This window comes from Phaethon aethereus, assembly GCF_964289735.1.
Source record: "Phaethon aethereus genome assembly, chromosome: 1".
NCBI classification, from domain to species: domain Eukaryota; kingdom Metazoa; phylum Chordata; class Aves; order Phaethontiformes; family Phaethontidae; genus Phaethon; species Phaethon aethereus.
Window position 1 is genome coordinate 9,992,841 of NC_138575.1, and position 17,712 is coordinate 10,010,552.

At 37.3% G+C, this 17,712-nt stretch overlaps 1 protein-coding gene across 1 annotated transcript in view; it reads left to right on the forward strand.

Annotated features, from left to right (window-relative positions):
• The window catches only part of SEMA3A (semaphorin 3A), a gene marked incomplete at its 3' end in the record, with an annotated part of 168,768 nt that overhangs the window by 91,465 nt on the left and 59,591 nt on the right, over positions 1-17,712 (forward strand). The window contains exons 5-6 of the mRNA XM_082008722.1: positions 10,047-10,140; positions 17,431-17,550. Coding sequence (XP_081864848.1) covers positions 10,047-10,140; positions 17,431-17,550 — 214 coding nt within the window. The remainder of the gene's footprint in view (positions 1-10,046; positions 10,141-17,430; positions 17,551-17,712) is intronic.

A 17,712-nucleotide genomic window follows, 5' to 3' on the forward strand; every position in this document is an offset into this window, starting at 1 on the left:
GAATAATTGCAACTTGTCACAGAAAGAGGTTATAATTATGTCTACTGTTAGTTATGTCTCTGTGTGCACAATAGAAGTTAGCTTTTCAAATGTATTGTTCTCTAATGCAATACCAGTTATTAACTTGTTGAGGATATTATTTTTTGCTAATGAAGAAAAATAGAATGAGGCTGCAGAAGGGCTGGGTGGTGTCACACTGAAAGCAAGTGGAGGGAACAGAGACGAAAGAGAAGTGCTTATTGCAGAGATTTCAAATCTCAGCTTTGTCTCAGGAAAAGCAAAATTGCCCAGAGGGTCAGAATTTCAGCTTCTCTATGCCAGACCTTGTTAATGTTTTTTTTTTTTAAATCTGAATATGCATCAAACACCGGGCTAGACCTTACACTTTACAGGCTTCTCCGAGTGAAATTTTGCAGATAGATTGCAGTATCTTAGAGAAAAAAGCAAAGCTTAATAGTTGTTACAGTAGTTGCTGTGGGTGTAATTCTCTCTCTTCTTTGTTACTTGCATAAATTCTCTGAAGGCATGCTCAGTAGGTCTTATTTTAGGGAAAAAGAGTTCATAATATTTTTCTAAGCTTGCTCCTTATTCTGTCACTCATTTAAAGTCAGATTTTGGAAGACTTTAGTTAGGATGTGCTCATATTAGAGATTCTTCCATGCTAGGAATTGAAAAACATATAGGTTAAAAAGCAAGGCAGAATTATGGTTTAATTTTCAGAAGTGACTAACAGTTTCAAGTATCAGAATTTAAATTTCCCAAGTAGGTATTCAGTGAAAATCAGAGCCCTTGAGCAAGTCTTAAATTGGGTGCCCAACTCAGGAGCATGCAAAATCACTTGGGAAATGAGAAAATCTTGGCCATATGCTTATATGTTAACTCCACTTGACTAAGCCCTTTCTATATGTTGCTTCCCCAATTTGCAGTCGTTTTTGTGTTGTAAATAAGATGCCCTTGACTCAGACATGAAAGTTCCCCAGGAAAACTGGAGAACCTTTCTCTTGTTAAACAGCACCCTAATTATAGAAGCAATTTTACAAACAATCCCCTGGGGGAAGCATTTTCGTTCTCATCAGGAAGCTCTTGAATAAAATAACACCTTTGCTAACTTCATTTATTTACAACAGGACACAAGACTGAGACTGGGTTAGATTTATTGCCATTACGTCACTGATGCTCAGTAATTCATAAAACATTGGGTCTAGGAGTTAGCGCTGCTGTTATTTCCTCTGATGCCTGACCTCACCACAGTCTAATAACATACAGGAAATCCAGAAGACAAAGGGGGAAAGCAGTGGTCTTGAATGCTAAAAATAACTATAGAAAACTAGTACAATCGTGTAATAGAGTATGGCCCAATAATTTATTTAACATAATAGAAGAATCTGCTAAAGCAATTAGAATCTGTTCCAAATGTTTTTAATGGAAAATATGTTGGGGGTAAGAATAAGAATACTTAAAGAATTGAGACTTTTAGGTTATGTAGTTCAGTTACGTGTACTGGTTTTAGGTTTGTATATCTTATTGCTTACATATGCAGACCACTTAATAACTTGACTGGAACAGACAGTCATTGTATGGCGGTTATATTTCCAGAGGTCATCCTATATGAGCCAGACGGTGATCTTAGGTGATGTATTACACTTGACAACCTAGAAAGTTGCAATACAAAAGCATTCTAATTCTCAGTGTCCTCTGAGAATTGTTCAATATCCTTGATGGTATCTAGTGTCTGCTATGCCATTGGGATGACATTTTTGGTGTCTTTACTAATCAGTCAAGGTTAACATGTCATTCATGCTAACTGTGTGTTTGGTTTTTTGTTTGTTTTGTTTTATTTTGTTTTAATCACTCTATACTTGCAGGTTTTTTTCTAAAGGGAAAAGTAGTAAAATGACTTTATAATGAAATTCCTTGGTATTTTTCATGTCTGCTCATTTATTTGTGTTATCCAGAATCAGAACAATATTTTATCCAAAATATTTAGGCAGTGCTTTAAAATTGGTGCAAATAGGTACATGACATCTTTAAAAAAAAACCCAACACAACCCCCCAAAAAAACAGTTGCATGAAAATCAGATGTCTGGTGTTTTTAGCTTGTGAAATATTGCAAAAGCAAGTTCACAAACATATACTTCTTTTTTGAACAGCTGCTCAGTTTGACTGTGCCTGCCCTCCTTTTATTTACATATGTTGCACAGTTATTTGAAAGAGGCTATTCTTCCTATAAATACCAATATTAGTATGCAAACTAGTATGTTCAGGTGTGAACTAGTCTTCACTATTTGACATTGACACTTGTTTTGTCTTCCAATCAGAAGCAGAAGCACTTACAGATCATAAACTAGGAATAATGAATAAATTGAACCAGCTGTTCCTGAGCAGCCCAGTTGGCTATGTTTTCCTTTTCATTGAATTATAATTATGTAGACAGGTAGGTAGGTTGGTAGATAGATATGAAACATTTCCTTTTTTGTGAAGGTTTATATTAATTCATTTAATTTCAGAATAAAGCAGAAAAATGTGGGACTTCTGATATTTGACTGAAAGAGAGCTGTTGAGAGGGTTGAGTTGTCCAAATTCAGCTTAGTTTAGGGAGACAATTTTTCAAAACTTGTGGTCACCAGAGCTGTCTACAGAATCTTAAGGCATCTTGTGAACATCGTAAGCCAGGAAAACTTTCCAGTAGGAGTGACATATTGGGATAAAGACAGAAACAAGAATCAAGAGCTCTGTTCTATTTTCATTAATATACAGAAGGAAGCATGGAGCTGGATGTCTTCTCAACAGGTCTTTTATCTCAATATCAAAAATAAGATTTTCAGGTACCAAAATGTCAGTTAATATCTACAAGTAGAGTGGCTCAGTGGAAAGAGTGTTTCTTGGGTATGAAAAAGAGGACACAGATTAATGCAGAGACTGTGTGGTAGCTCTTGCAGTGGTCAGGAAGCTGGGCAAGGTGCCTGAGGACATGCACAGGGAAGTGGGCAGTTCTTCTCAGGAGTCAGTTTTGCAGGTAAACAATCTTCAACAAAGTTCCTTCTCTGTCCCCTTCAGCACAGCACAGCAGCCCAAGAAAGTTTCAGTTCCAGGTCCTACAGAAGCTGGAGACCTTTCTTTGGGAATAGCATTTTACTAAAGATCTGTCACTTAGAGTGATTTCCCACAAGGTTTTAAAACTTGTTTCCGATAATTCAATTCTGCTAAGCCTCAAGTTGGAAAAACAAAGCATAATAAAGGTGTTGCAGAGCCCAGTATCCCCTAAATGTGTGCAGGTAAAAACCCATATGGAGCCTGAACACTAAAAGTCAGAAACCCATTGTGTGTAATTATTTTCTTTTTTCTTTTTTTTTCTTTAAATAATTAATGATTTAAAACAGTTGCATTATTGCTTCAATCACTTTTCACCTATTTCCCCAATGGTTACCACTTGCCTCAACATTTACATTTGTTTTAATATTTGTATTTTTTGCATAATTTCTCACATTATATTTATTTGCACTTGCACTTTTTAAAAAATAAAGCATTCCATGGGGATGACTTTAATAAAAGTTTCTTATTAAAAGTTCCATAACAGCATGATTCCCAAACCTGAAACCAAAGTCCTCATATTTAACAGTTTTCATGACTCAATAGATTAAGTGTGAAATAGGAAATATAATAACAATAACAACATAGCCATATCCTGCACAGTTGTTCCACTTAAAATTATTCTTGAAAAGTAACACAATTCATAAATAAATCATTTCACATAGACTAAAATGTACTTAAAAGACTCTGTGAAATATCCTTGAATTAGTCATAAAATTTGTGCAAAGTTGTATTGAACAAGAGAAAATTAAAAAAAATCACTAAAATTAATATACTGGAGGAGATGGGGTGGGGGGGGAGAAGAAGAAAAAAAGAGAAGAAAAAGAACCAAACAGTGAAACCGTCAGTGACTCTTTTCAAAGTCAGGTGTCTCCAATCAGCTGCCTCAGCCGTGTTCATTTCAGAAGGCTCAGCTCATACCTAAACTCGTATGAAGCTTCCTCTGTGGTCAATGGAGAGAGACTTTGGCCTTGGGAGCTGCAGTTCTGAGTTGGTCTGACTCGTCATTCAGAGGAACCTCTTGCTTTCTGCTGGCTGTGACTAGGGCAGCAAATTTATCCACCCAATTAATGCCTCCATGTAAAAGGGATAAATCCAAATCTTAACAAGTCTGAAAGTTTTTCTCTGAGTTGGAACCGGGGCTTTTCCTTTTGTTCTTACCAACACTGCATAACCCAGAGAACACAATATTTCAATGCCAGCAACATCTGACTCAGTAAGAGACATTGCCACTGGCCTTAAGGGCCTCCAAATGATACTCCTTCCTGGTGCCTTCTCATACTCCAGGCACTGCACTCTGGCAACCTTTTGGGGTTATTTTTACTGGGGGTTTGGGTGGGGGTTTTTTTCTTTTGTTTTTGTTGTGGTTTTTTTTTTTTTCCCCTTTAATCTATTTGTCTTCTAAAATACTTCATGGTAGCACAACAGAGTCCTGTGAAAACAGCAAGGGAAATTTTAACATCAATAATGCTCACAGCTGTGGCTAATTCTACCTTTTTTATTAAACAAAGGATGTGTTAATTCCTAAGACTCTTGGCATTTTGAACGTTTCTGGACACATTATTGTTCGGCAGTTTGTTGTGGAGATCAGCTAGCCCTGGAAGATACCCTGGAGATGTGCTACTTTCTATTTATGGTTTGGGGGTTACAAGAGTAAGGATATGAGTTCCTTCAGTGGCACTAGAACAGCTGGGGAACATCACTGCTGTCAAACCTCCCTACATCTTCCATGCTTTATAATTTAAACCAGTAATACCTTCTTAGTAGCTGTATACAGTCTATCAACACAGACTCTTCAGGTCAATTGCCTGCACTGCATTGATTCATTCTTGACCAACAGCGGTTTTGCTGCATTAGGCTCTGGCCATTCTGTATGAATTGCCGAAAAAGTTTCAGGAAAAAATCAGGCCAAAACTCAACAGTTACTGCTGTCCATTCTGGTAGGCTCGCTCTTCCCCACTAACCACACGTTTTCTCACAAGCCAGAAATAATAATAGACTGTGAAAGAAGGGTTTTGTTTTTTTTTTACCAAAACCAATTAGTGTATGCTCTCATCTTTCTTGTCCTTGTTTTGTTGAGACAGTTCTGGATGGGCTAGCTGCTGACAGAGATGCCAAAAAATTAGTTTTCATACTGGGTGTGTATATGCATGTATATAGTTGGTATATATGTATGTTTATATGTATATATAACGTTGTATCATATTGGTGCACTGGCTGACTGAAGCTATCCAATAGCGAGATATGAAATAAGTCTTGTCAAATAGCAATGTCTTGTCACCACTCAGTATCATCCTAAGGGGCATTATTTCAGCTGTACTTCAGACACTTGAAAGTGAATCTCTAGAGCCTTGAAATGGCAGATCATGGGGCTAAAGAATGGGAATCACAGTAACTTTTATGTTGATTTCCATGACTGAACTATAGTTCTTTCTGGCTCAGTCTTGCCATCTATCTTGCTATGTGCTCCAGAAAAACATGTGCTTTAAGGAGCCAGAAGCATAATCTCCCACCATGTAAAGCATTTATTAGGTGAAACAATCCATGCTAGCAGTCCTGTGACTCTAACTTCAGCTTGCAGTCAGTTGTTGTCATTATGAGTTTATGGAATTACAAGACCTAAACAATCTCTCATTTTCAGTAGTTTTGTTATGGATCATAAAGAAGCATCAATGAGATATAAACCCAGAGTTTAATAACCCAGCACCAACTAAATAAAACACGGTACAGCAAGGTTTTTAACAACGAGGATCCTTAAAGAGGTTTGAAGTATATTGTAATGTCCTTTTGGGCTGCTAGTACAACTAAACAAGGGTTTTAGACAATAAATTGGACTCGAGTTACAAAGGTCTTTCTTCGAATATCTTTTTTTTGTTTGTTTTGTTTTGGGTTTTTTTTGCATTTCTAGAGAATTTCCTCCAGCCTGGCAAGCTTGCTTTGTCATTAATTCTTGTCTTTCATGATATAATAGCCCTCACAAAATTTTGAAATTGTGAGCATTTGGTGAATACACAGTTTTTCTTGATGTTTATGGCTAAGGTATTTGCTGACTCACTGCAGTATCATGCTTTGCATTCAGTTCACTGTAAAACCCAAGAGGCAGCAAAATTATAAACTGATCGGATTTTTTTCTACGAGCAAATAATGTGCATTCTTTCTAGCTAAAAGCTCTTGGTTATACTGTTCAAGAAAAGGCCAGATTCACGCAGTCCAAAGTCCCCTTAAGCCTCTGAGCAGAGTCTTGGTCTTTGCTAGCTATAGGCAGATGATAGATTTTGGTCCTGAGTCATTACCCAAGAGCTGCCTTTGCTCTCTGCTGCCTGCATATAGGTTTTCAGATGTAATTTAGGTGGATAGGACATCTTATAACACTAGGAGTACAGCCTGAGTTTCCAGTCTGATGTGGAGGCTAGTTCTGTGGAAAATGATCAAGCACAACTTTTATAAAAGATTAAGAGATGAAATTTTGCCCTCAAATATTGACATTGACTTCTCATCTCATATCTTGCGGTTATAGCATCTCAGGGCAGAATTTGGATGCAAATGGCACAGACCAGTGGCTAGCAAAACCAAGTACCCATCATTAATCATATTGCCTTCTAGGCTTTTAAATTGAGACTGGGGAAGTATGTAGAAAAGAATTTATTCCTTTGCTTACCTGTATATATTGTTGACTTGTAGACAGAGTTAGTTTGAGTTCAGCACTCGAAAAGCTATTTGGGCAAGCTGCCCTATTTGTGACAAGTTAGACTTCTAATAGCAAGTTTATCAACTCTTGGGGGCCTCAGACTAACCATGATACATTTATTTGGCACTTAACAGTGATGTATTTATTGTCATTATTACTCGCCCATACATTTGGAAAATTATTGTACATGTTTCTACATTACGTTTTAACTGAAATACGAAAACACTGTGGGATTTCCCTGTCATGCCTCTATTTCAAATGTTTTATTCCACAAACACAAAGAGAAGGGTAGATCATCTTTGACTTATGCTGACCCAGTTCTCCTCTCTTTCTTGTCTGCTACACACCAATATCAGTAGTTACAGTGACATAAACCAGAAGAATACAGTCAAAAATCAGATCCTTCCTACACCAAATCACTTTCCACATCTGTTTCCTATTTGTCTTATAATGACACATGGGATTATCTTGGGAATATATTCTGCTTTAACTGTCATACCACTGACTTTATAGCCTTATCAAATATCCATTGGTGTGCAGGTTGAGCAATTATCATCTACTAAGACGAAATCCCAAGAAAATGTAGATTGATAATAACATTTTTCAATAATGGCTTGTAGCATTAGTGCCATTTTCTATTATTGTAGTTAAGGTCTAGCATTCTCCTCAATTTCCACTTTTATTTATTGTGCAAGATCTAGATATGGACCCTACAGCAGAATTTCAAAAGCAGTTTTTTTCATTATTTATTAATTTCTTGTTAGAAGGAGCAATGTCAGAAAATTGGAGAAGAAGCAAGGAATGTGTCTGGACTATTAAGAAATAGAAAGACAAGGGGAAAGAAAGAAATTTAATATTGTGCAAGATATTACAGATACAGGATGACTGTAGAAACATAATCAGGCAGGCTACATCTACAAGAATATGCCTTAGGAGATTGGGCTTGAATTTTGAGATCAAACTTTATGAAATTGTGTCCAAACTTTCTATGTTACAGTACAGTAAGATGCTCCAGATGATAGACCATTCTGGTAACAGTCCATTTTCCGTTCACCTTTTTCACCAGTAAATGGAATGAAATGTGAAGTCCTTCAGATGTTCCTTTGAAAATATGTAAGATATATGCTTGCATGATGTAATTAAATAAGCCTGTAATAAAAACTATAGTCTGTGACCCACTTACAGAAACATGAATTCAATAGGTTTAAAATAATATAATTTGAAAGTATGTTTGGTCACTGGCCTGCGCCATGCCTGGATTCAGTATGGATGAGCAAGATGGGGAAGGCAGGGTGCCAGGAAAAGAGCTGCTTCCAAATGCTTGAATCCACCGCTTGTGAGAAAGACATCAGCTATTTGCCTGAATGATCTTCACATTAAAAAAACATTATCAAAGCAATTGCTGAATAAAATTTGAGTTGTTGGGTTTTTTTTTTGCATCCTCCACAGCATTGTGGAGTGCCAAGTCTCCAGCACTGAGCACTGGAGTATTTCCCTTGAGGGTGAAAGTGCTTTGTGACTTGCAAGCCCAGGACAATATAAGACCCTGGAGTTTACACGCTAGTTAAGCTTTCATAAAGTTCTAGACTGAGACTTATTCTGGAGAAGTGAAGTTGAATGTGCAGCTTAGGAGCATCCTATAACTGTTTGAAGTGTAGTTACGATGGACACTTTTGCCATCTATTTGCATCTTTACCATCATTGCAGATGATATAATAAGGATAAAAGGTCACAAGTTGTTCCTTGGAAGGTTCAGTTTAGAAAAAAAAAAATTTTTCATTACAAGAGCAATGGAAGCTGCCCAGAAAGGTTATAAAATTTCCATTCCTGAAGGTTTTCGTGACTTGGCAAGACAAAACCAAAACTGACCATACCCTGTGTTGACAATAGTCTTATTTCAAGTCCTCATGGACTTGATGATATCTAGAGAGCCCTTCCAGCCAGCATCTGTGTGATTCTGTGTTTGGAAAGGGATGACAAGAATAAGAAAGAGGGGCTTGAGATAGTCCATGAAAGCAGTGAGTGCTTGAGAATCAAGGTAAAGAGCTGATCTATTATGAAATGAGGAGGGGGAAAATATTATAACATCTTCTTAGTTGCTTTCTGCTATCAACACATAAATTTTAGACATATATTATGACATTTATTTCTTTGTTTATTTTCTTAAAACAGATGACTGATCTCTAATTAGTCAGCATGAAAAAAAGAGACTGTATCAAGCTGTAGTTCCTATTACAGTCTAAGCTACTTGGTCTGTAGATATTGGTTAAAGGAAGTCCTTCGGCATCCACCTCATAGAGAATTTTTAGGTATAAGCAACTGAGAACTGGGTGCAGAGGCCTAAGCAACCAGAAAAAATGTTGGGGGTAGGGGCTGTCCCAGCTTTGGAGCTCCTTGACTTACTTAGGTGTCAATGAAAATTAACCACAGTGAAGACTGGAAATGCAAATTTCAGTTTTCAGTGTGACCTCCACAAGTCTTCTGTCAACGTAGAAGTCTACTGTGCAAAGAGCATCTATTCTTCTGGTTTTTTCCTCAGTGAAAAACATGAGATAAACACTCTATCCAAAATGACTGGCAGATTTGGTCCCCCAGTTAAAATTAATTAAAGGTACTGAAAAGCCCATTGCTTGGATTTACTGACCCTGATTTGAGTTAGTGTTGAGTGAGGCCCTTTTTAATCTTGGTTTATATCCCCGTATCTTTTGCCCTCAACCTGTATATTTTAAAAGTTTCATTGCATAGTACTGAAAAATAAAAAAAAGCTCTCGATGCAGTTAAAATTAAATTTGAGGATACATGTAACAGTACGTCACTAAATGCGCTGGTTATCAGCTGGTTAGAAAAGCAGAATGTAGCATTGTATAATGTACTAATCTACACTTGCAGGATATGTCAGAAAAGTATAGTCAGTGAAAAACAGGTTTTGTCTTTTTTCAGACAAAAGTTTCAAATTCCAGCTTCTTCAGTTACTATTACTCAGACATATTCTCAGTGAAAGCAAAAAGAATTCAATGAAACCGTGTAAATTATACGTGAAAAAGAATAGATGCTGTGCATGTGTATATTTACTTTGGACCAGTCTTCAGCACAATACTGATTAGAAGGTGGGCACTTTTGCCAGATCCTCACCTAGTGTAACTTGACTTCGCTGAAGTCATAAAAGCCAGTGTGAATCATACATATTGCACTCTATTTAGTTCAATTTCTTTTTAGTGTTCTTTCATCAAATAACGTTGCTTTTTCTTTCTTCTTTTCCACCCCACAGGACAACATCTTTAGAATGGAAGATTCACATTTTGAAAATGGCAGAGGGAAAAGCCCTTATGATCCTAAACTGCTGACAGCTTCTCTTTTAGTAGGTAGGTGCCACAATACATGTTCAATGAGATGTGTAAATAATTGCCAGTTTTCTGCTTTTCTTCTCCTTACAGAACCTATATAGGGCTTCATTTTATGCATTTTATTTCCAGGCTAAAGTCATCCTGGTTTCATTTTTAATACTGTTGACCCAGGTGTCTTGAGAAACAAGGTGTGTGTAAACCAAGAATCAAGTATCACAAGAGCCACTTTATACCTCTGTAAGACCTTGATTATGCAAAGTGTTTCTCCTCCCCAGAGCTAGATGATTCTGGAGGTATTTTAATTGCCCAGTTTACAGGCTGGCCACACTGACGGTTGTGCCAGCACAGCTGAGAGCAAAGTGAGAGCAGAAATAAGCAATTTCTTACATCGGTTTTGCTGCCAAGGAAGGTCTATCACCCAGCTGTACCTGCCTGTGAGATGGAGATATACAAGCATTCACAGGTCGAGGCCTTAAGGTGATGTTTCAGCTGAAGAGATCTGACAGTGAGTACAACTGAATTCCTGGTCGGAACAGAGGGATTTCCATAAACTAGGGATTTCTCAATTAGTAATACTTAATTTCATGGAATATGCAAGTATAGAGTACCTGGACTCTGTTAATCTAATTGAACTAATCCAATTTATTGAATTATCTAATTGATTTAACTTATCTAATTGAATTAATTTTATTCATTGTTCTTCCTTCTCCTTTACAAAAAAGGGAAAACGATATCCTGTGAGAAGAAAATAAGAGTGAAACAAATTAGATTCTTCTTTCCATTATGACTCTGCCCAGGTGTAGCTACTTTATGTGTAACTTTCTGGCAATTTATTACAACTTCATGTTCAAAGGGGGCAACAGTAATTTCAGAAGATTGCAGATTCTCTTATGTCAGAAGTCTTTGGGAAATGACACATGACCAGATACATTGGTTTCTTCAGGGCTTTGTCCACAGTGCTAGTCTAGGGCCTTGTCTACCATCTACCCTTATTATATTTACATTACATTTAAAAATTAAGTTATTTAAAAGAGACAGCAACAAAAATTTAGTCTTGAGTGTTCCTCATTTCCTGATCTTCGAAGCCCCTGAAGATCACAGGTGATGAGCTACCCTAGGGACACACACTTTTTAACAGGAAAAGCAAGAAAGACGTCCACATCTTGCTTCAACTTGTACCCTGTACAAACAGAAAGGAAAAAAATGTGTGTGTAAAAGGCCAGTGTATAAATTAGTGCCTGGAGCAACTTGAATTTGTGGCAGAGCTGATCTCAAGGGAATGGCTTTACTATTTACTTTAATATACAATAAAGAAAGAGAATGATGACAAGCCAGTATTACATGGTATACCCGGTATGCAACTGCACAAAGTCAACAGCGTCTAGCTTTTCACATTCCTTTTTTTTTTTTTTCACTCAGTCTGGCACAAATATGATTATCTTATTTCCCTTGGCTTAGATTTCATGTCTTTAAAACATCTTTGCTTTCTTGAGCCCAGTCCCTATCACTATGATTTTCACTCCATGTATTCCTCCTCCTGATAAACAGTAGACTGAGCATGATATTTTGTTTTGAATCGGGCTTCAGTTAGAGCCATGGTTGTATTAGCACTATAGAAAATGGTGCAAATTCAACATTCAAAGCCAGTGACTAGTTTCTACTTCAGTGCTTTATACAAAACTCAGGGTGAAGCTAAATTAACATTCCCACATCCTGAACATGAACACCCTTTCTTCTCTGCGTCCTCATAGCTACCACACAGTCATATTGTGTTACTGATTATAATACTGCATTTACTTCAATCCTTGACTGCAGAGGTTCCCCTGATATTTCAGAAAGTGTACGTCAGATTCACCAAAGGTTTGCAATGACTTACTCTTTGCCAAAAAAGTGTACATTTTACGGTAAAATGATGACCCAGCGCAAAATAATTTCCTTCCCCCAAAACAGGTGAGGAACAAGGAATGAACAGGCCAAGCAATGACTGCATGGAGAGGTTTGGTCCAACTGCTCTCTGAAGTAGGCAGCAGTGAAATGAAGTAGTGAATAGGTCTATGAAGGCCAGAGGAGCCTCTTGGCCACAAATGCTTCAGACCAAAAAGAACATGGATAGAGTGCTTCTCCCCTTCTTCTGACCTGAATGATAGCTCAACTGCTCCCGGCCCCTTGTAAGCCAGAAGTATTTGTCCTCACAAGCAACCATGGTTTATCTTAGGTTCAAGAGGGCAACTGTGTAAAACAATTACCCATCACTCATTAAAATGTAATGTTATAATTAGTAACACAGTGTAAGTATCAGGAAGATAAAAGAAGGCTGAGAAGTAAGATTAAGTCATATGGTTAAATACAGGAGGGAAAAATAATGTGTTATTCATCAGAAACACTAAACAGAAATTTTGCAAAGTGTGGAAGAAGAGTATGTTCTTGACTCTGTAACTAGATGGTAAATCTTAGGTAAATGAATTGTAATTACCCAAGCTGGAATTTGGGCAAAACACCAAAGTTAATTTGCAAAAAGTAACTTAAGAACTTTAATAGCCATTAGTGCTATTAAACTATTCTTATTTTATATCTCAGCTGAAAGAAACACTTATAAGTGTAAAAAGGAGCTTCAGTTTTCCTCTCTCCTAAAAAAAAAATCAATAATATTTGTAAAAAAAAACCAACAAAACAAACAGTTCATCATTATTAAATTGTTCCAATATTTTTCCAGTATTCATTCCTTGTTCCATCCACCTGCAGTCATTTTTCATTATTTTTTTAAGAGTTGTTCATTAAAGGTAGTTATTGCTACTCTACTCTAAAGTAAACACCAGCTGGGAACATGATATAACTAGTTCCTAGTAATGTAAGACATTATTCAGCCGTTCCCATCTATGTGCTGCTAACTAAACAATCTCCATTTGAGCAGGCTAATGCATGAAATGTAGAGACTAAGCAGTCCCTGGGCACTTCTAGTTCTTATTCCCGGGCAGAAGGAAAAAGAGAGGCAGAAGGGTTTTCAAAGAATGTAATTACAGGAGAAAATTATAACTGAATGTATTAGTCTAAAGCAATTGTACTGGGATAGTTGATAAAACCTCAGAGAAGGAGACAGCATCATCCATTTTGTCAGTCAGGTGCTCTTTAGGAAATGACCCTCTGGGATTTTCAAAAGCTCTGATGATGCAGAATCCTCAAAGCTATTTATGTTCCTGTGTACCACTGTTTGTTTTTTAAGTTACATATTTCTTTCATTATTTTTTTTCAATCAGTTTAGGTGCCTTAATATTCCCAAATAGGTTCAATGTGATCTGAAATACAGTAGCTTCTTACCAAAGAACAACTTTACCATGCTATTTATTAGAAATTAGTTACTAAGTATATATGAGATTCAGGATTTTAGAGTTTGTTCTACTTTCTGGGAAGCTTTAGTTGTTGACTTTAAAAGGAATGGAGTCAACCCGCTACTATGTACATCTGAAAAGCTTAACTTTATTGAATAAACCTACTAACCAAGGATAGCAGATTTCATTTGGGAACCTTTTTACCAGTGAGAGCAATTGGGACATACAAGACTTGTTTTTGCCTGTGTTTCATATCCATTCAACTTTCTTATTTCTTTCAAAAATGAAGCTTACACTTCTGTACTCTCCAAAAATATCTTTTTAAGAATGCACTTTTCTTCAAAAGCTAAACAGAATCAGTTCAGCAAATAAATGTATACTGCTTAGTTTTTAACATCTTTGTATACAATGAACTTGGGGAGATGTTCACAGTTTCATGCTGTATATGTGGGAAAATGGTTCCTCAAAAAAATAAAGCTCAACATGAGCCAGCAATGTGCACTCACAGCCCAGAAGGCTAACATATCCTGGGCTGCAACACAAGAAATGTGGCCAGCAGGTCAAGGGAGGGGATTCTGCTCCTTTACTCTGCTCTAGTGAGACCCCATCTGGAGTACTGCATCCAGATCTGGGGCCCTCAGCACAAGAAAGACGTGGCCCTGTTGAAGAGAGTCCAGAGAAAGTCCAGAGAAAGGCCATGAAGATGATGAGAGGAATGGAACACCTCTCCTGTGAGGAAAGACTGAGTTGGGGTTCAGCCTCGAGAAGAGAAGGCTCTAGGAAGACCTTATAGCAGCCTTCCAGTACTTAAAGGGAGCCTATAAGAAAGCTGGAGAGGGACTTTTTAAAATGGTAGGTAGTGGCAGGACAAGGAATAATGGCTTTAAACTGAAAGAGGGTAAATTTAGATTAGGTATAAAGAAGAAACAATGAGGATGGTGAAACACTGGCCCAGGTTGCCCAGAGAGGCGGTAGATGCCCCATCCCTGGAAACATTCAAGCTCAGGTTGGATGGGACTTTGAGCAATCTGCTCTAGTGGAAGGTGTCCCTGCCCATGGCAGGGGGGTTGGAGCTATATGATCCTTAAAGTCCCTTCCAACCCAAACCATTCTATGATTCTATGATTACTATGAGCTTTAACTGTTGACTCTTTATTTAGTAAAGTCAGTATATGTATTTTTGTTTGCATTCATATGTCAATGTGTTACTTCTTTAGAATAAAATGGTTTGTGTCCAAAACACACAGCTTTTTCCTATGCAGACCACTGAGAGCCATCAGCTTGTTCTGGACAGTCGTTGCTTTATGCTGCTGGGCTGGAAATACAAAGTGACTTTTTTTTATTTTTTTTTAATTCCAAATACAGTTTTCAAACTGCTCATTTCCATTTTCTTGTTAAAGTTAATGAGCATTGCTTTTAAAACTATTGACAATGGAGATAGCAGAGTGAGGACTATCCATGACATAAACGAATAATTTTCTGGGACAGCAAAGGGTAAATTTCAGTCCAAAAGAAGGTCTGCATAGGGAAATAAAGATAAATGTACTTCTATCTAGACAGGAGGCAAAATCCTCTTGTAGCTTTTGAATAGTACTAACTCAAAGGATGTGCACAGCTGGGACATGACTTGAGGCTCACCCTGAATTTAACAAAAATTATCACCTAAAGCCTTACAAAAATAAATGGTATTCCTTGGTATTTCTATCTGGGAGAAACCAAAATTTGCATGACTACAGCAAATCAGTTCAAACTGCAGACACTGGTCTAGGTATACTGAAACTTGGAGGAGCTGTAGTAGAAAGAAAAGAAAGGTCAGCTAGTTTCCTACGGATTCTTTCTCCTTTGGAAAATGCTGAAGCCCATTATGGACAAAACTTTTACACTATCACCACTGACAAAAAGTACCAGCCACAAGAACCTACCAGCATGAAATACTCTTGGCTTGAATTAAGTCAAACCTGGAAGATATGTTACTTTCAGTGATGTTTAACTCTGAGAGTTAGAAGCTGATGTGCCAAAACCCCTTACAATCCTAAATATTGCAAATATATAAATTTAATGAGGTTTTGAGCTGTATTTGTTTTAATTTTAATAATGTAGTATTAAATATAGATTTTTTTTCTTTCTTGATTGACCTTTAGATCTGATGATAACTAGGAAGCAAAATAGGCCTTGTTGGTTTTTTTCTTTCCCCTTTTGATTTATTTCGATTTATCAGAACTCACTAGGGACTGAAAGACAAGAAAATGAAGATAAGGTTAAAGAAAGGTTAAGCACAGCATCAAAGCCCTTTTCACAGGCAAAAAGGTTTTATGTTCTTGAAAATCTCAGCTGCATACCCTGTACATAATAATCACTATAATTAAGTGATTGTTTCCCCTTTAAAAAAAGTTAAAAATGACATAGAGGAATGATAAATCGTTAATTAATGATATGCTGTTCTGTTTCACTTCTGATTACACCTCCTGCTGGGCACGACTGGCCTCCTTGCTTCTAATCTCTGCTGTGAATTCATTCAATTCCACGCCTTTCCGCTATCATGTTTTCACCCTTCCTGACTTTCATGACTACCATATGGTACAGAGCCGCTGTAGGTTCAATTGATAATTTCACGGTGACAGTGTTGTGGGGAAAAGATGCCAGTGATTTCCAGTAGGCATGCTTGGACATGGCTGTCCCACCATGGAAATACCTAAAATTGCCATGAACGTTATAAACTTGTTCCTAAAGGGTGTTTTAAAATGAGGATATGGTAGAATTCATCATGACCATGAAAAATTTATTACCTTAGCTTAAAGAAAGAGTTATTTTATCCTCAAACTTATCTTTTTCACAGGAGACCCATTTAGGATGAGTAGCTTGAAAAGAGCAGTTGGAAGGAATAATATTTTAAATTCCACATTAAAAGTATAGTGTAGGATATCTCATTTCACATACGTGTGTAAAATGGCACAGTCCTAAAAAATGCTTTTTTAGCAATTTGAATTCAGAGTAATTTCATGGACAAGCTCTACATTAATGTCAGAAAGATACGTGTTGTTCTTTGATCCCTAGTTGTTTTCTGTGGGTCTGATCTCTCTGTGTTTATTATTAATATTCCCTTTACCAGTTGGCACGTATTTAACTTGACCTGGTCCTCTGAATTTACTGTCTCCTCCATGGTACTTCTAGCTGGCTGAGGAGGGGCACGCTGGGACTCGCATATTATGAGTTTCGTCTCCAGCTAGGCTGTGTATGTCATTTATGGGCTGAAGTATCACAGGTCAATTTTTAATTCACTTGTTCACTGTGATATGCATGGGGTCAAGGTAGCAGGGAATAATCTCATATATTCTCTCCCTCAGCTGTTGCCCTTTGCCAGTATCACAGTTACAAAGGTGGCCAAAGGAGAAAGGCATGTTCTGTTATTCCTGTAGAAAGAGGATCTTTCTCTTTTCTGAGGATCTGCTTGCTCAGGAAAAAAAAGGAAAAAAAGAAAAAAATCAAACAGACCAAAAAACATCAAAAGACTTTTTTTATATGAAAAATTGAAGGGACTTGAGGACTTTCTGAACAAAGAGTGAATGAGCTGTACTCTCCAATTCCCAAAACAGTCACAAAAACCCAGTAGGTTGGGAGGAACCTTTGGAGGTCTCCAGTCCAGACTCCTGGTCAAAACAGGGTAACTGCAGTTAGGTAAGTTTTTGAGGGCTGCAAACTACCGCCTGCCAGGGATAGGTGTACATCCAAACTTATTTTTGAAAAGTGTCTGCACTAGCAGTTAGGAGATAAGCTCATTTGAGAGAGGTTACAGTTAAACTCTGCAGTGAGAAAGTGGGTCTAATCATGTATTTTCTATGACAATACATTGCATATTGTTTATTGCTTTGTAATGTTCTCATTATCTCTATTAGTGTAATATAGACATAGGACTGACAGCTTTCTCCGACTTACCATGACTGGAAAATTGAGAAATGTTGCTTACAATTATGTCCTCCCACAGATGGAGAACTGTACTCTGGCACAGCAGCAGACTTCATGGGCAGGGACTTTGCCATTTTCCGAACTTTGGGGCATCATCATCCAATCAGAACAGAGCAGCATGACTCCCGGTGGCTAAATGGTATGTAAAATGTACATTTATCTGGTTACATTCATCTAGCCATTAAAGACTAGCACACAGCCTCGTTCCAACAACATCTGTGACATACAGACCCCTCTTTTATTTGGACCAGAATTTTGTCTTAAACCAGTTAAACTAATCAAAAGTGATTTATAAAGAAAC